The sequence below is a fragment of the Dipodomys merriami genome, unplaced genomic scaffold, assembly GCF_024711535.1.
Source record: "Dipodomys merriami isolate MVZ:Mamm:240054 unplaced genomic scaffold, mDipMer1.0.p SCAF_33, whole genome shotgun sequence".
NCBI lineage: Eukaryota > Metazoa > Chordata > Mammalia > Rodentia > Heteromyidae > Dipodomys > Dipodomys merriami.
Window position 1 is genome coordinate 4,995,420 of NW_027204826.1, and position 19,199 is coordinate 5,014,618.

General features: G+C 50.5%; 1 protein-coding gene across 1 annotated transcript in view; it reads right to left on the reverse strand.

The window, feature by feature from the left end:
• The window catches only part of LOC138842142 (thrombospondin type-1 domain-containing protein 4-like), a 38,652-nt gene continuing 19,453 nt past the window's right edge, over positions 1-19,199 (reverse strand). The window contains exons 3-4 of the mRNA XM_070043379.1: positions 16,237-16,306; positions 1-282 (exon numbers count right to left, since the gene is read on the reverse strand). Of these exons, the coding sequence (XP_069899480.1) occupies positions 1-282; positions 16,237-16,306 (352 nt within the window). The remainder of the gene's footprint in view (positions 283-16,236; positions 16,307-19,199) is intronic.

Sequence of the window (19,199 nt, forward strand, 5' to 3'; positions counted from 1 at the left end):
CTACCTTCTCTCCGCGGGCCCGGGGCGTCCGGGGCGGGCGCGGTGCGCGCGGGGCGCGGAGGGGCTGCGGAGCAGCGGCACCGAGGCGCGCACGGCCGACACCACGCGGCCGGCGAAGGCGCGGGGCGCGGGCTGCGGCGGCTGCGCGCGGGCCCGGGGCAGGCAGGGCCGGGTCTGCGCCATGGCGCCGCCGCCGCAGCTGCGGGAGCAGGCGGACCAGGGGCCCCAGGACCCCCAGGCGCCCGCCAGGCCGTCATCGTCCTCGGGGGGCCGCTGTGGGACCTACGGGAGACAAGAGGTGCGTTAGGGGCCGGCAGGGCTCAGAACCTTCCATCCGCTCCTTCTCCTCAGAACCTTCCATCCGCTCCTTCTCCCGGTCACCCGCAGCACTGGGGGGGGGGGGGGGGAGGGACGACGATGTCCCAGGTCCCTGCACCCCCACCCCAGCCTGCGATCCGACCCCAGGCCCTGCCCCCCCACCCCAGACTGCGATCAGACCCCCTCATCCTCAGGCCCTGCACCCCCACCCCCAGGCCCTGCGCCCCCACCCCGGCCTGCGATCGGACCCCAGGCCCTGCGCCCCATCCTGGCCTGCGATCGGACCCCAGGCCCTGCGCCCCCATCCCAGCCTGTGATCGGAACCCCCCTCCACCCGGGCCCTGCGTCCCCACCCCAGCCTGCGATGGGAACCTTCCCCCCACTGCACAAGGCGGCCCTGGCAGTCCAGTGCTTTTTGATTTGGGCAGACCTCAGACTCCAATCTTCCTGTACCTCCAAGTAGCTGAGGTGAGCTATCATGCATGCCTGCTTATTTTGGAGATGAGATCTTGCTATCATTTTGGCTGGCCTCAAACCTCAATTCTCCTGTCTCTCTGCCTCTTGGGTAGGCTGTCTGGGCTTAGCTTAGAGCCCCACGGCCCCTCTGATTCAGTGACAGTGAGCAGAAGGTAGATTCATAAAGGTGTTTGGAGAAAAGTATTTTTTTAAGTGGCTAACTAGGCTGTCTTTCCTCTACAAAGCCACACAAGAAGTGTGTTTGGTGGCTCCTTCCATGTCTGGATGATCCCTCAGCCTCCTCAGGGGCAAAGATCACAGAAGGGGAAACGCAGACACCAGAGAGAAGGCAGTGATGGGGCCACAAGCCAAGGACACTGGAGGCAAGGAAGGATTTCCCCCAGGAATTTCAGGATAAATTCAAGTCAGGCCTTATCTGCATTTTGGAACAACTGGCCTGCAGAATTATGCGGGCCAGTTATTTTGTTGTGATTTTTACACCACTGGTTCTGTGGTTATTTGTCCAAATGGTAAGGACATGGTAGACCCCTGGGTAAAGCAAGGAGGACACTGGTGTTGGCCAAGCATTGGTGGTGGTATTAGGGTCACCCCTGGATAGAGATGGCCCAGGGGCCAGGTCACACTTGCCAGCCTGCCACCCTGAGATGTTGGCTTTATCCTACAGGAAAACGCTGAAGCCCAGAGAAATGGTGTCAGGTGTCAGGGTCTCAGGCTGCTAGCATTTCAACTATGTTTTGAGCTATAAAATCTCTAAATCCAGGATCAACCCGCTCTGTGTTAGTCAGGGACAAACCAAAGAAGAAATCATGGTGAGACAAAACAAAAACAAATACAAAAAACAAAACAAAACAAAAAACCCAAAGGAGCTAAGTGATAGTGGTTCACACCTGTAATCCCAGCTACTCAGGAGGCTGAGATCTGAGGATCATGGTTCAAAGCCAGCCTGGGCAGGAAAGCTCATAAGACTATCTCCGATGAACCACTTTAGAAGAGAGGCAAATAGGGTGCCAATAGGAAGATGGTTGAGTAACGTAGGGTTTAATGAGTCAACACAATAACAAAATCACAAGCAATACCATGCAGAAATAGGGTTGTAATACAATATGAACTGCCAATGCCAAACACCAAGTTGAAACTACATCATGACTGCTAGTAGAAAGATTCTGAAGGACTGAAAGGACTCTGGACACGGACATGGAAAAATGAAGAATAATCGGATCTGTTACTGAAGCTGAGCCCAGAAATTTTCTTGTAATTGAAAAAAATGCCAGTCATGGTTATAATACTGTTTGCTCCGTAAACACAAATAAACAGATTAAAGGGAGAAAGATTCCGAACAGATTGTGGGAGGTGGGGAAGCAGGAAACAAACCCAGCGCTGACAGTAACACTACTCATAGAAAGTTCTAGAAGTTCTTGTCACCACCAGCAAGCCCCATAACTAGCGCAGCGCCAACTGTTTCCGATGTATTGGGTTTCGGCACTAATGTGAAATCATGTACGATTTCACTGGTTCCTAATTCTTCTTTCTACGAAATGAAACCTGCCATCTGTTCTTCATAGAAAAGAAAAGAAAATGAGCTGCAGGCAAACACAACACAAAAAGAAAAGTCTGACATTCTGAAGTCTCATTCTAGAAGAGACTGGAAAAAAAAAATAGACGTTTGGTGACAACCATGGACCCAAGTCAACACACCGGAAACAAATGTTATAGAAATACAACTTGGGAGTTTGAACCCAGGGAACTATGTCTTGGGAAGCCCAGAGCCATGGCAACAGGGACTACAGGCATGCGCTACACAGCTTAGGCATGTGTAAGAGCCAGGAGGAAGACTGTCTCCATAGACACTCTACTGCCAGGCCACACATCCATCAAAGCCACTGCCAGGGTCTCTCCGCCTCCATGTTCCCTTTTGGTCCTGTCTTGACTCAACATACTACCAAAGGCCCCAGATCGAACCTCTCTGCATCTATCTCGATGCCCGTGGTTGCCAAATGAATGCAAAGAGCCTCTAATCTGAGAATCCCTCAGGATCCCTGGGGTTCCAGATGCATTCTGGGAAAGAGGCATAGGACTGCTGGTCCATAAATCCCAAGCACAGGAAGAGCAAGGAGTGGAGGCCGAGGAGAGAAGAAGAAATGTGAAATGCCAAGGTGAGCTAAAGCCTGAGCTGTAGCCGAAGACACCACGGACAAGCAGAGTCCACATCCCCACGAAGCAGGTGTTTGGGTACACTGGCAGTTAGAGCCCCCATGCCAGGCTGTGCCCGCTCAGGTGGGAAACGCTATAGTCAAGGGCCTTGTCTACATAGACATCAGTGAGTTCACGTTCTTCATCCTGCACCGGAGACTCCCATGGACACCCGCATCCTCCCATTTCTAGTCCCATGTTGTGTGGCTCAAGGTGTGATCTATTGGGTGACTTTTTAAATGTTTCCTGGCTCCTACACGAAGCTTGGTGGTGATGAACCAACCAACTGGGTCAGGCCAGGAAAACACAGCCTCCATTTGCCTGGATGCTCACAGGTGAGGCTGGAAAAATGAAGGTGCTAAACCCTGAGTTCTCTCACCAGGTCCCCCCCCCCCCACTCAAGGCTGCCATTTCCCTCAGCCCCAATGTTCCAGCCACAGTGTTCCATTCACTGCCTGTGGACACAGCCCTTCCATGTGCCATCCAGGTGGAAGCAGTCTTGTCCTCCAGCCCAGACTATGCCCTCCGTGTTACCTGTCTGGCATCATGCCTGCCCATCTGTGCTGAGCAGGCTGCATGCATGGGAGATGGGCTTTTGATAGATGAGACATAGCAGCAAGCACGAGGTGTAGAAAATAGGAGAGACAAGCGCCAGCTACCAGTAGCTCACGCCTGTCATCCCAGCTACTCAGAAGGTTGAGATCTGAGGATCATGGTTCAAAGCCAGCTGGGGCCGGAAAGACTGTGAGACTTTTTATCTCCAATAAACTACTTGAAACACTGAACATGGAGCTGGGGCTCAAGTGGTAGAGTGCTAGCCTTGAGAAAAATAAATAAAACGAGACAGGGGAAGGATGGATGTGTGGGGGATTTCTGGGCTGGATGCTGCCTTCTGGTCCCAAGGCTGCTCTTACTCATCTCGTGATTTGCAGCCAGTCAGTCTGCGGCTCTCGACCTCTGTTTCTACCTCAGTAAATGAGCTAGTTGGACTCGACATGGACCCGAGGTCCCTTCCAGGGCTAATGGGCTAACAAGTTTTTCCTGGAAAATGGCTCACATCTCCCCCCCCCCCACCTCCCCTCCACAAACACAGATATTGATTTACTTCAAGTATCATGAGAGCAGGAGAGGAAATCTCAGGTTCAGAGCTGAAATCCTTGGTGGATGCAATGCAAAGGAGACACAGATGCAGTTCTACAAGATTCAAAGCCAGGGGGCTGGGAAGGTGACTCAGTGGTAGGGTGCTTGCCTTGCATGCCAGAGGCCCTGGGTTCGATTCCCCAGCACCACATAAGCAAAAAGCAAAAAGCCGGAAGTGGCGCTGTGGCTCAAGTGGTAGAGCGCTAGCCTTGAGCTGAAAAGCTGAGGGACAGCGCCCAGGCCCAGAGTTCAGGCCCCACGACCGGACCTCATCCCCCCCCCCCAAAAAAAAAAGATTCAAAGGCAGGACCCAGCCAAAACAGAACAACAACAACAATGATGCAAAGTATCTGAATAAGACCTGCATAATGGGAAGCACTCTCCCTTTCTGAAGCTGACCTGGCCCTTTTATTGCCAGCCATGGTGGGGGATCACCACCACCCCCTTCTGGAAGGTGATGTGGCCATGCGCCTGGCCTGGGTACGGGCCCAGCCTGTATTTGCCGCAGTTACTCGGGAAACAGAAGCCGGTGTCTGTGTGGGCTGTCTGGCCACGTGCTTTCGCAGGAAGGCCAAGTCCGTTTGGCTTCAGGTTCTCAATGGCAATGGCCCAGTGGCCATGCAAGCCAATAGGACCAGCCAGTCACAAGAACTCAGAGGCTGATTCGGGAACAGCAACCTTCCAGTGCAAGTTCTGCTTTGCAATTCGGCCATCTGCAACGAGGTCAATAATTTGGCATTCTCCAGGATCTGCAGGCACCCATAAGAAAAGGAAATACTAGCCAGGAGCCCGTGCCTCATGTCTGGACTTCCAGATACGCAGGAGGCTGAGATTGCAGTTCAAAGCCAGCCCAAGCAGCAAAGTCTGTGAGATTGTGTCTCCAATAAACTACCAAAACAAAAACAAAAATGTGGGATTGGGGCTATGGTTCAAGTGGTAGAGCATTAGCCTTGGGCAAAAAAGCTCAGGGACAGCACTCAGATCCAGAGTTCAAGTCCCAGGACTGGCAGAAAGAAAGAAAAAGAGGAAGAGAGGAGGGCTGGGAATGTGGCTTAGTGGTAGAGCGCTGGCCTAGCATGCATGAAGCCCTGGGTTCGATTCCTCAGTACCACATACACAGAAAAGGCTGGAAGTGGTGCTGTGGCTCAAGTGGTACAGTGCTAGCCTTGAGCAAAAGAAGCTCAGGGACAGTACCCAGGTCCTGAGTTCAATCCCCACGGACTGGCAGAAAAAGGAGGGGAAGGAAAAGAGGAAAAGAGTTGTCAGCCTCCAGTACAGTGTGGATCCAGCGTCTGTGTTCAATAAACATTTATCCAACGAGCAAGGGTACAAATGCACCAAGCCAGAACCTGCCTCAGCCTCTCCCTTGGTCCACCTCTGGGACCACTGAAGCTACTTTCTTGACCCTCTGCCCTGCTGTGTCGTTCTCTTGCTTATCAATGGCTCTCAGGTTCTCACTTCCCAAAGGGTAAAAGGCAAACTTACAAGCACCGTCCTTCCCAACCTGTCACTATGTGGCCTCAGCCTCCTTCCCAACTTCAGCTTCTGGCTCACAGCCCTGTGAGGTACAACACGTCCCTCTCCTTCACCTGCCCTCATCTCAGTTCAAAGGTGCGCTCTCCCCTTCGCCTTTCCCCTCCCCCCTCCATGAACAGACCTTTCCATCCATGTCAAATGAACTCTCTGTTCTCCAAGGCCATCAGGCCCAACCTTTTCCCCCCAGTACTCACTTCCTGCACTGCAATTATCGTTGCGCACAGCTGTGAGCTCCCCAGGGCAGGGAGTATTATGACTTACTTTATCTTTGTATTCCCTACACTCTAATAGTATCTCATCTGCCACCTGGCAGGCCCTGGGGAGACACCGGATGGATGAATGCATGCATGCACGCACAGATGGATGGACGGACAGACAGGTGGATGGATGGATGGATAAATAAATGGATGGATGCATACATGGATAGATGATGGACAGTTAATGGATGGATGGACAGATGAAAGTATGGACAGATGGATGGATAGATGAACAGATGGATGGGTGGATGGATGGATGGACGGATGGATGGATGGATGAACAGGTGGATGAATGATCCTTTACCCAGGTGTCCATGGGTATCATCCACTTCCAGTTTCCATAGCAGCAGTACCATGGCCCCTCAGCCACCTGACTGGTGGCTCAGCCATGCCTCCCCTTGTTCCATGAGCCTGAATGACAAGGCATGGACCATCCAAATGGCTGTCTCCCATTTTCTCAAAACAATCCACTGATACTCTGATCCCCACCCATCCCTGCATGTGGAAACCTTCCCTCCCCTGAACTTCCAGGGCACCGTTCTGCCCTGATTCTCCCTACACTTCTGCCATCTCTGCTGGCTTATCCCCCCTCTGTCCCTCAAGTGTTGGGGTTCTCTTCGTGGCCTTTGACTCTTCTTATCCAAATCTGGAACAACACAAAAGATTCCCAGCCATCTTTGTGGTGATGGTGCCTCCTGCTTATCGGTAGCCCCAGGCTTCCAAACACCAGACCACATTCCTGACAACAACCATCACACTCAATGTCACCTAACCGAGACCCAACCACGCCTTCCACAAGTCGATCCAGCTGTGGTCCTAGTCCAGCCTCGCCCCCTCCAACCGGACACGAACCAGTGGGATCTCAGAAATGCCACCGTCCACATTGCCCATGGTTTGCCCAAGACCTCAAGACGATTTATTATTATTACATGATTACATTTTAAATGTGCAGGAGAGGGTGTTTCCGTAATATTAATTAGTTTTAAACATTGTTTCATAATTGGAACAACCAGTTAGATTGTGAGATCAAGTGTTACATTCTGATGAGTGTTTAAATAAAATAGATTTCAAGGCAACTAAGCCTCTGGCTACACACACACACACACACACACACACACACACACACACACACACATACACACACACACGAAAGGATACATGTACACACTCCTCCTATAGAACATTTAGCCAGAAGTCATGAAAAACCCCTCATTGTCCAAGCTACCACTTGAAGGGCCAGGACTGACACTCTAGCAGAGGGACTGATGTGGTGGTATACTCCTGTAATCCCAGTGGGGCAGACGCACCCTCTGAGATGGGTCTAGGGAAACAGTAGAGACCCTATCTGTAAGGCAAATGGAAGCAAAAAGGGTTGGGGGTGTGAGTCTAGGTGTAGATGCCTGCCTAATGAGCAAGAAGCCCTGAATTCAAACCTTGGTACCACCCAAAATGATAATAACGACAACTAAGATGATGATGATGATGATGATGATGATGATGATGATGATGATGATGATTTAGCAGACATGAAAGCTGGCCATAAAGGGCCTTTTAAACAATTAGGAAAGCAGGGTTTAGGAAAGGAATCTGGGTAATAAGCCTGCTGAGCCCGGAGATCACATTGCAGGCTGGGACTCCAGGAGGCAGCAAAGCTCCCGTCCCAGGGCACTGCAGAACACAGCACGATTGTCTTTCTGGGGCGGCTTAGGTGTGTTCTCTGGAAATCATTTCCATGGCAAGAACCCCATGATGTGAGCTGTGAGTGGCAGTAGCCTCCCTGGGACCCTCCCCCCCGCCCCGCCCCGTACTGGTTCTGGAAGGAGCCCAGGGCCCCTGGTATTGGCTGGGGCTTGGGCGGGGCCTGCTCCCTGCAGCTAATCATGGAAGGGCAGCGCCAGGGGGCAGCAGGCCGCAGGGCCAGCTCCTCCTGCCCAGATGGGGGCATCTGGACAGCGCAGAGGAGCTCCAAAAGCACCCACGGCTCCACACACGTTTCAGGCTCCCTGGCTATGAACCAGGAATCCCACTGACAGCCCATCTATGAAGAAACAAAGAAACCTGTGCAAAAACAAACACGCCAAGAAACGAGATCTATGGCTTGCAACCAGGCTGGGAGCAGCGGACGCAAGGCTGGAGTTGGGGTCCCTGGAGAGGAAATATCACTGCATTAGAAACCACAGCCGTTTCCAGCCTCCTTCCATTACACGGAGACACCCCCCAACCCCAGCCCAGGGCTGGGGGGGGGGAAAGCAGCTCTGTGTCTCTGGCTCTTGAGGCCCGCGCCCCCAGGGGGTTCAAAATAAAGGCCCACATTTGTGCATGAGCAATCATTTAACCTCACTGAGTCTGTGTGTGCTGCTCCTGGGGCTTGAACTCAGGGCCTGGGTGATATCCCTGAATTTTTGTTTCGGTGTTTTTGTTTTTCACTCAAGGCTAGCACTCCACCCACGTGAGCCACACAGTTCCTCTTCTGGCTTTTTGGAGATTAGCGTCTCATGGACTTTCCTGTCCGGGCTGGCTTGGAACCACGATCCTCAGATCTCAGCCTCCTGAGTAGCTAGGATGACAGGTGTGATCACCACTATCCACCTCTTAAAGATTTAACTTGAATCAGCCTCATCTCTGAGTTGTTTTGTGATTGACAGGAGTCCTGGGTGCAAAAGGTTGAGTGACTAAAGGCAGCACTGGACACTCCTGGCTTCTCGCTCTCTCTCTTCCATCTCCTCCATTTCTTGTTTGTTTGCAACCACAGGAGTAGGTTGGTCCTTTCTTTCAGTTCATGTTGCAACCTGGATCAAATGAGGAGGATCTGACAGGAGCTCTACTGGGGGTCCCGAAAGCCAGGGCCACCCAGGCAGGTAGATGAGAGCCCCGGGGGGTCAGCCAGTTCCTTCTTAGCCCAGGCTGGGGAGATCTTCCGGCCATGCCTGAGGAGAAGCAAGATATAGAGTCTACGGAGACCCAGCTTCAGTCCCAACCCAGTGCTTCTTCCTTTAGGGGACCAGGATTCAGGACAAGGTCTAGCCCAAGTCCAGCTGGTGGAAGGATTCCAAGGACTGTGACAGTCACACCACTTGTGTCCAGGATTCTCTCACTGCGCATGTCCCTGTGTGGGATGTGTCACCATTGTGCCTGTCAAATTGGGGCTCCTGGTTTGGGGGCTGAGGATGGTCCCCAGTGCCACCCCATCACCAAGCCGTGCTGGGCTGGTCAGGCAGAGGTCACGTGAAGGACAGATCCCTTCAGACTGCAGACTTCCAAACTATGCTAGAAGACCCCGGCCGGGGGCCCATTTGAGGGTGGGGTACAAAAATCCTCAGAATCCCAGCTGGGGCCCAGCTCCTGATCCCCCCCCACCCCCAGGAGCCCCGCCTGTGCATTCTGTGCCGGGAGCCGTTTCTAGGCAGGTTGGGCTGGGGAGGTCCCGGGGCTCATTTCTCTTCTAAACCTGCCTGGGGGGCAGCCAAGTCTCCATTTGACTCAAACTCTAAAAACAGAACTGGATGAAGAAAAATAATCCCCAGGATGGCTGGAAAACTCATCTAACCAGCTGTTACAGCTGTGGCGAGGGTGACTGGGGGACCGGGCAGCACACAGCTCCCCGGGGGAAGGGGCCGCGCCCCAACCCCTTATCCTCCTGGCTCAGTTCGGTGGGGGCGAAGGACGCTGCCCCGCAAGCCCTTCACCCTCATTGCTCGGTATGGGGACCACTGCCACAGGCAACAAGAAGTCACAACAGTGGGTGGTGACCTGGAGAACCAGCTCCCCCCCTCCCCCAGCCCCAGGAAGCATGCTCAGAACCAGAGGATGCCGAACAAAGTCAAGGATACAGGCGGTGTCCTAAAGGGTGTATGACATTTAAATGCTCGGAAGGCGGCGGACACACGGTCCACGTGAACATCACCAAAGGGCTGTCAAACCCAAGCTATCACCCCCAAAACACATCTGGAACTCAGGTGGTTTAGAAAGATCAGGAAGGCTCTGGCACGCGGTGGCTCACACCTGTAATCCCAGCCGCTCAAGGAGGCTGAGATCTGAGGATCTTGGTTCAAAGCCAGCCCAGGTAGGAAAGTCCATGAGACTCTTATCTCCAATGAACCACCAAAAAGCAGGAAGTGGCTCAAAATGGTAGAGTGCTAGCCTCAAGCAAAAAAAGCTAAAGGACAGTACCCAGGTCCCTAAGTTTAAACCCCAATATCAGCAAAAGAAAAATTAAGGAAAGGAAGGAAGAAGGAGGGAAGAAAAGGGAGGAAAGGTAAGCACAAGGAGTGTAGTTAGCCGCCAAGAATTTTGGCAAAAAAAAAAATGGAGATGAGGGAAAGAATGAGCCAGAAGCAAACCCAGGGGCTGAGGGAGAGCTGACTGCTAATGAGAGGTAAAAGACCGAGCGATTATAAAGGTGGGTAGGGCAGCCCTAGCAGCATCTGGGTGCGGGTCCAAGGAGCTCTCCCTGTGTGCGCACTGGCAGCTTCTGGTGGCTGGCCCAGGCAACAGCAGCCAAGCCCAGTGCTTAATAGCAGGGACTCAGAAGCCCAGAGTGGGCCGGAGTTTGCATCCCACTATTCTCAAAGTTCCTGGCCATCTCCAAACCCATCTCCATGGAGACGAATACGAAGGGCCGTGCTGGGCCCACAGCCAGCACTTAACAGATGCTTGCAGCCAGGGAGAGGAGTGAGTATTTAGCAGCAGGGCCCCAAAAGAAATGGAAAAAGAGGTGAGACAGGAAGTCACAGCATCCTGGAAAGAAGGCAAAAGAAGCGGGGCTGGGGGTAGGGAGGAGGGTGGGGGCGGTGGCTCACACCTGTAATCCTAGCTCCTCAGGAGAATGAGATCTGAGGATCACAGTTCAAAGCCAACACAAGCAGAAAAGTCTATGAGACTTTTATCTCCAATGAACCACCAAAAAAAAGCCAGAAGTAGATCTGTGGCTCAAGTAGTAGAGCACCAGCCTTGAGCAGGAAAAGCTAATAAACAAGACTACGTGGCCTTGAGTTCAAATCCTACTGTCAGCACAAAGAAAAACAACCATCCCCAACGCTACAACTTAGACACAGGGAACTGAGCCTGGTGCCTGCTTGTAGACTGTCTTCACAACCATTGTCCTTCTAGGGTCCCCAAACTCCCAGTACTGAGCACCTCCTAGCTGCATGGCGGCTATGCCTTCCTGCCCCAACCCCCATCCAACACATCCCTGCACCTGTGTTCAATAACTGAAGAGCAAGCCTGAGTGCTCCCTACCCTCTCCCTCCCCCTCTTTCCTCCTCCCAGCCTCCTGCTCCAGCTCTGCATGGGAAGAGGCAAGGAGAAGATGGAGGGCAAGCGCAGCATGTTCCCCAAGCTCAAAGACTCCACATAACTTCTTTATGCACTGACATTGTATGACCTTCATTTTCTCTGAGTGTGTTTCTGCAGATACTGAGTTGTTGTTTTGTTGTTGTTGTTCACTAAAAAGGCAATGCTGTCGAAGCCGAGGTCTAGGATACAAAACTGAGGACGAGCGTATATCCATGTGGCCTCAGCCGTAGGAGGCCAAGGTAGGTCAAAGAGAAATGGGTCATTCGTGGGTGTGCGTTCACAGCCTGGCAGAATAAACGCTTGATGCCACTGGACAATGCACTTGGCTCGGTGCTAACACACAGTTTTAGCAAGGGCCTTTCTATACCACCTGAGTTATCTAGATTTGGCCTGTAGATTCGGTCTTATGTGACAGAGAATGAAAGGTATATTAAGTGTTACTTGCAGATTTTGAAAACGTGATCCTAAGGTCTCTGGTTTGCTAGAAGGCACTCCATTTCCAGAGTTTAGTTTTGGTTAGTTTGCAGGTAGGTCCTCAAATTTTTTTGCTCTGGACGGGCCTCTGAACCACAATCGACCTATCTATGCCAACCAAAAGCTGGGATCCCAGGCATGTGCTACCAGGCCCATCTCTGTTTATTTTTGAGAGAAGAGTCTCATTAGATAGCCCAACTTGGCCTCCAACTCAAGATCCTTCTGTCTCAGTCTCCTCAGTGTGAGGATAGGGCCTGATATAATCTTTCTTTCTTTCTTTCTTTCTTTCTTTCTTTCTTTCTTTCTTTCTTTCTTTCTTTCTTTCTTTCTTCCTTCCTTCCTTCCTTCCTTCCTTCCTTCCTTCCTTCCTTCCTTCCTTCCTTCCTTCCTTCCTTTTGATTGGTTATGGGGCTTGAACTGGCACCTGGGCCTTGTCCCTAAGCTCTTTTGCTCAAGGCTAGCACTCTAGCACTTTAAGCCACAGCTCCACTTCCGGTTTTTGAGAGGTTAATTGGAGATAAGAGTCTCTTAGGAATTGTTCTGCCCCGGGCTGTCTTTAAACCACCCTACTTAGATTTTAGCCTCCTGAGTAGCTAGGATTACAGGCATGAGTCACCAGCGCCTGGCTGCATTAACAGCCTTAGAGCACTGAGTCTTAGAGAAACTTAGTTGTTAGGAAATCTAACAAGATAAAGTCTATAGCCTAAGGGATTAGCTCCAAGATCTTAAAGCACTCTGAAAGGTTGTTTTAACTCTGGGAGTTTTGTCAATTAACAGATCAGATCAGCCTTAAGCAGGGAAGAAGAGAGCAAAACCATCAGCATAGGAAGACTCAAGAAATAGGAAACCACCCTGTTTTCCTCACTATTCAGGAGGCTGAAATAAGATGTTGGAGATCAAAAGCAGCCTGGGCAGGAAAAGTCCATGAGACTCTTATCTCTTCTGAACCAGCAAAATGCTCAAAGTGGAGTTGTGGCTCAAGTGGTACAGCACCAATCAGTTGTGAATAAAAAAACTGAGTGAGTTCACAAGACACTGAATTCAAGTCCCAGCACCAATGCAGACACACATGTGTTCACATACATGCGTGCACCAGAACAAAATACCAGGAAGTTGAAACATGTTTTGTCAGAGGGGAAGAGGGAAGTCAAGGAGAATGAAGGCAAATGGAGAGAGGAAGGGTGAGCACAGGCAGTCACAAGATTCAAATGTCCACTTATGAAAATGGAAGCAGGGGCTGGGAAGATGGCTCAGTGGTAGAGTGCTTGCCTTGCATGCCTGAGGCCCTGGGTTCGATTCCTCAGCACCACATAAGCAAAAAAAAAAAAAAAGCCGGAAGTGGCGCTGTGGCTCAAGTGGTAGAGCACTAGCCTTGAGCTGAAGAGCTGAGGGACAGTGCCCAGGCCCAGAGTTCAGGCCCCACGACCGGACCACAAAAAAAAACAAAAACAAAACCAAGAAAATGGAAGCAGGTAGGTGGGGGGGATAGGTGAGGTTTGGGGAGATGGGGGAAAATAACAGAAAAGGTGACATTGATTGAGATGACACTGGCTCATAAACTGACCTGGTGAACGGAAGCCACTCTGTACAAGGAAGAATACACTTGCCAAATGGCCGGCTCACTAACAACCAAAACAGCACCATTCAGAGAAGAGAGGGATGACCTCTAACATGCTCAAGGACAATGGCCTGGGGGCTGGATGGTAATTCGAGTTTCCTTCACAGACTAAGTGATCAATTACTCTGTGTTTTCATTGTAATCCAGCCTGGAAATGTAACATAGTGGGAGAATTTAGGAGTTATTTAAGAGCACCTTTTTATAGTTTGGGTTTTATGTGTGTAAGTGTGGGAAGGAACGGAAATCTTGAGGAAAAAAAGCACATGAAAGACTCTTTTTTTTTTTTTTTTGAACCATTTAGGGTCCCAGAGTCACTTTGTTAGGATCAAAACACACAAAAATATCTGCTGTGCATAACTTGGCTTGTGTGTGGTAAGATGACATTTGAGATAAGGGTATTAGAGTTTGTTCAGACAATAACACATTTATAAAGTATTTATTTTTAAATACTGTTTTAAATGGAACTGCGAACTTCCAAAGGAAGGAATTTTTACTAATAGATGTGGATGTTCCGAAGTACCCTTAGGAAAAAAAAAAGAAATAGTCACATGTAGAAAAGCAAAGTTTTTTTTTTTAATCTCTGAACTTGGATGCAAATAAAGATAATAAAAGAGTTCTTTAAGAAATTAGGACAGCCTGGCGCTGATGGCTCATGCGTAGCTACTCAGGAGGCCGAGATCTGAGTATTACAGTTCAAAGCCAGCCCCAGAAAGAAAAGTCCCTGTGAGAAGTTTACCTCCTTTTAACCATTCAAAAACCAGAAGGGTGCTGTGGCTCAAGTGGTCGAGTGCTAGCCTTGAGCACAAAGAGGCTCAGGGACAGTGCCCAGGCCTGAGTTAAAGCTCTCCACAATTGACAAAGAAGGAACGAAAAAGGGAGGGGGGAGGGAGGGAGGGAGGGAGGGAAAGAGGAAAGAAGGGAGGAAGAGAGGGAGGGAGGGAGGGAGGGAGGGAGGGAAAGAAAGAGAGAGAGAGAGAGAGAGAGAGAGAGAGAGAGAGAGAGAGAGAGAGAGAGAGAGAGCGCAAGCAGACAGGCAGGCTAAAATCCCAATGTGTGTCATTTTTAAAAAGGTGGTACGGCAGCCTCATCCCCAGTACTTCAGCCCAAGTCTGCATCCTCTGACAGCGCTTAGCATCTTCTCAAACATAATCTGTAACCCAAGATTTTGAGGGTTGCTGGTATTTCTTTTTTAAAATCAACAGTAGCATTTATTTTTAATGTCCTTCTTTATTCAGTCAGAGTCCCTGACTTGAAGTCTGCTTTGTCTGATTCTAATATCGTCACTAGAGATATCCCAGCTTTCTAGTGATTGATGTTTGTTTGGTAGATGTTTCTCCATCTTACACACACACACACACACACACACACACACACACACACACACACACACACACACACACACACACACACACACACACGTCGGCTATGTGCCCAGGGCCTGCTGGGCTCAAGGGATCCTCTCACTTCAGTCTCCCAAGTGCTAGGACCACCTAGTATTTCATTTCTTTTTTTCTTTTTCTTTTTTTGTCGGTCGTGGGGCTTGAACTCTGGGCCTGGGCGCTGTCCCTCTGCTCTTCAGCTCAAGGCGAGCGCTCTACCGCTTGAGTCACAGCGCCACTTCCGGTTTTCTAGTGGTTTATTGGAGATAAGAGTCTCACAGACTTTCCTTCCCTTTGAACCGTGATCCTCAGATCTCAGCCTCCTGAGTAGCTAGGATGACAGGTGTGAGCCACTGGCGCCCGGCTTTGTATTTCATTTCTTGATTTAGAGCTTTCTTACAAGGAAAAAAAAAAATCCTCCCACAGTCCAGAGATAGAGGAATTGAAAAGGCAAAAGTCTCAGGCACAGGCGCCATGCTGGGAAGGTCAGAGCTGCTATGATGGGCCAGGCAGGACTGTCATGCTGGGAAGGGCAAAGCCGCCATGTTGGGAAGGGCAGAGTCGCCATGTTGGGAAGGTCAGTGCTATGGCTTCCTTCTAGTCTTCTTGGTATCCACCTAACATCAAGAGGGCCAATGCTCCTCCATGGAAGAGATCAGGAGATTCCACAAGGCTGGGGAGGGAAGCAGACCTGGCGCAATCTGGGAGGTTGGCAGCATGTGCCTTCTTCCCACAGGAAAAAGCAGGCCCAGAGGCCTGTATCAGAAGAGCTAAGACGCCAGGACAAACATGACTCTCCCTGGACATGCCCTTTCTGTACTGCCAAACAAGAGCTTTGCAAACACTGCATCCTAAGCCCACCGCTCCTTTCTCAGTAGATGCAAACTTGGTTGTTCTACCATTGGACATGAATCCCAGAGGTCAAGCATAGCACCAGTTAGTTGAAATGTTTCCCTTGATGAGGTTTTGGTTTTTGTTTTCCTTAATACTCCCTCATTTCACTTAAGTAGAAATACTCCTCATGCTGCAGGAGCAGGAAGTTATAGTCAGACCATTGGAAACAGGCTTGGCAAACACCGGCAGGAGGAGTCAGGCCCGCTCTAGAATCAGCCTCCAGCTCTGCACAGCTCCAGGGCTGGGCCTGCTCTTGAGAACATGGCCTGTGCTGTGCCTCAGCCCCCCCTCCTGCCCAGCCTTTCCTTTCCTCCCTGACTTCCTCCTTTCTTCCTCCCACTTATTTGAATTGAGGCATGACAGACATACAGTGCACAAAGAATTTCACTGTCTGACTGGCTGGTGCTCTACCACTTGAACCACAGATCTATTTCCTGTTTTTTTTTTACTGGTTCATTGCAGCTATCCAAGCTGGCTTTGAACCATGATCCTCAGAACTCAGCCTCCTGAGTAGCTGAGATGACAGGTATGAGCTACTGGTGCCTGACTTGGAAACTTTTCTACTCCTAACCATAGTGAATCAAAGATCTTAGAATTGACCCGTGAGCCGGCGGCCCCTCTATCCAAGAAGGAAAAAGCTCTGTGGGCCTCGACTTACCTTTCTGTGTTCAGTGGAGGGCTGTGGGCAGACGAGCTGGCATGCAAGCAGCAGGAGAGCACCCAGGGCACTGAGAAGGAGAAACAGAGGCATACAGGCTGTGAGTATAATTGCAGAGAGGCCTCATGGCCTGGGGGAGGGGGGCTAGCCCGGCTAGGGCAGGGATCAAATTCAGGCTTCGCCACCTCAGTCCCTCTAAACCTGACACAACCACAGATGCTGACTCTCAGCCTGGTGGACCTCAGAGGGGGGAAAGCAAGGTTCTGAGCCCTCCTGAGGAACCCCCACACCACCCTGCCTATCCCTGACCCTCCGAGGTCTCATGTGGCCATGGGTAGAACCGCTGCTGCCCAGTGGAGTCTTCTGTGACAGTGGTGCTGTTGTGTCCAGTGCACAGAAGCACAGAGCTGTGGGGGTCACTGCATGGGCTCCACCGTGATGTACTGAGTCCCCAGTTCACCCCAACAGTTCTTAACTAACACAGGAAGCATGCACCAATAAAACCTAAACACACAACCTGCACACAAGTTACTTTTGAACTTTTGGGGAAGGGGTGGGGGGGGGGAGGGCTTGAACTCAGGGCTTTGAACTTGCTAAACAGGTACTCTAGCCCAGCACCATGCCTCCAGCTCTTTTCTGATCTATCTATCTATCTATCTATCTATCTATCTATCTATCTATCTATCTATCTATCTATCTATCTATCCATCCATCCATCCATCCATCCATCCATCCATCCATCCATCCATCCATCCATCCATCTATCCATCTATCTATCTATCTAGTTAGTAGATAGAAGAGTCTTGCCATTCCCCAGGGTCAGCCTCTAGCAACGTTCCTCCTACTTATGCCTCTCTAGTAGCTAGCCCCTCCGCCCAGTTCAGTGTTGGTTGGAACTTCCTAACACCCGAAAGGGAGACTTTTGACCCACTCCCAGGTTGGGGGATCTTGAGCAAATCACCTTCTCGCCCCCTGCCTCTGCTTCCCAACCTACAATGTAGACTTACAGCCTGCCCTCCTGCCTCCCGGGTGGGCGCTAACACCTGGGAAATGATGTACAAAACCTGAGCCATTTGTATCACAGTGGCACTTGGTGCTCACCGAAAAAGAAATGAGGTCGGCGTGGTTTCCTTAAAACAAACAGCAGCAGCATAAGCCTGCTGCACTCAGCCCTCACAGCCCCCACGGGGAGTGGGGAACAGTAATTCCACCACTCCCTCCTCCACCGAGTGCTGGGGCTCAGCCTGCCAGGGAGGAACAGATCTTCTCAGAAGGAAGTTAATAAATGAATTAATAAATGATGCATCACCACCCCCAGGGCCTCTGAAATTCCAAGCCAAGTGGAACTGGTAGACATAAAGTAACTTTGGAAGATTTCAAATAATCTATAAGAGCAATTTATGCCGGGTATTGGTGGCTCACATCTGTCATCCTAGCTACTCAGGAGGGTTGAGATCTGAGGATCATAGTTCAATGCCAGCTTGGGCAGGAAAGTCCATGAGACTCTTATCTCCAATTAGCCACCCAAAAAAGCCAGAAGTAGAGGTGTGGCTTAAGTGGTAGAGCTGACTTTAACAGAGAGAGAGAGAGAGAGAGAGAGAGAGAGAGAGAGAGAGAGAGAGAGAGAGAGAGAGAAAAAAGCAATTTCATTTCTTTAGTTAATACAGCACAAGGCTATTCTGATCGCTGATCTGGTGACACCATTCTCTCCAGAGAATGGTTTTGCATTAGAGTAAAACCCCTCCCAAATACATCCAGGAGATAACAGACTTTCGCATTTTTAGCTGGGTCAGCTTGACATCACTGGGACGGAGTCAGGTCACAACCCACAATAACCAAAATTCAATGAGATTTGAGGGCACCTGTTGACCTCTTGCTCATAGGCAGCATTTCACCTTAGCTTCTCAGCCAGGGTGCAGGTGGGGAAACTGAGGCACGGGGACACGAGCTCATGCACAGAAGAGCACACACATCCACTCAAGTAGCAAAGCCTGGTTTTGAAGGCCAGCACCAGAGCCTTGGCCCCCAACTGCTGAACTCTGGGCCTCTTTCTGACTCTTACAAACCAGACACGAGTCATTTTCCTATCTCCATGTCTTTCTCCATCTCAGTCCTATTTTCTGCCATGGCTTGCAAGAATCTTCGAATATAAAATAATGCCTTCTTTACCCAGACTCACTAAAGGACCCGGGGAATTTCAAAATAAATGAAGGTAACCAGAGAAATTACAAATTTTTACCTTTTTCCTTTAAAATAGCCATGTTCTCTCTCTCTCTCTCTCTCTCTCTCTCTCTCTCTCTCTCTCTCTCTCTCTCTCTCTCTCTCTCTCTCTCTCTCTCTCTCTCTCTCTCTCTCTCTCTCTCTTCTCTTGCTGGAGGATAGCACTGTCTGACACCATGTCCTGCGCTGCAAAAGCTGCTGGTCTTGGAACCAGCTGTCTCCGCAACACAGTGAACCTCAGACTTTAGGGCAGGGATTTCAACTCAGGGAGGGCCTTAGGATCTAGCTTGCCCACCTCCTCTCAAGACTGATTCTCTACCATGTGAGCCACATCCTCAGATCTCAGTCTCCTAAGGAGCTGGGGTTACAGGCGTGAGTCACCGAGGACAAGGTTTCCTGAGAAAATGGCTTCTGATACACTTTTAGTTAGTAGAACCATCCTTACAATCTGGTCCATTCTGGGGACTCGTAAGGACTGAGAGAATAAAAGGATAGAAGCATAGAAGGAGTAAAGGGAAGAGAGAGAGAGAGAGAAAGGGAAGGAAGGAGGATGGGGGGGAGGGAGGGAGAGAAAATACTCACTAAAGAGATGCTGTGACCAGAACATGTTAAGTGTTTCCCAGAATTCCCTACTGGAAACATAGATGAGCTGGAAAAAGGAAAGGCAGTCCTCATGGGAAGATTTCTACAAATTGGAACCATCAGTTCTAACCCCCAGAGAAGGCGGGGAGGGCCCATCTGAA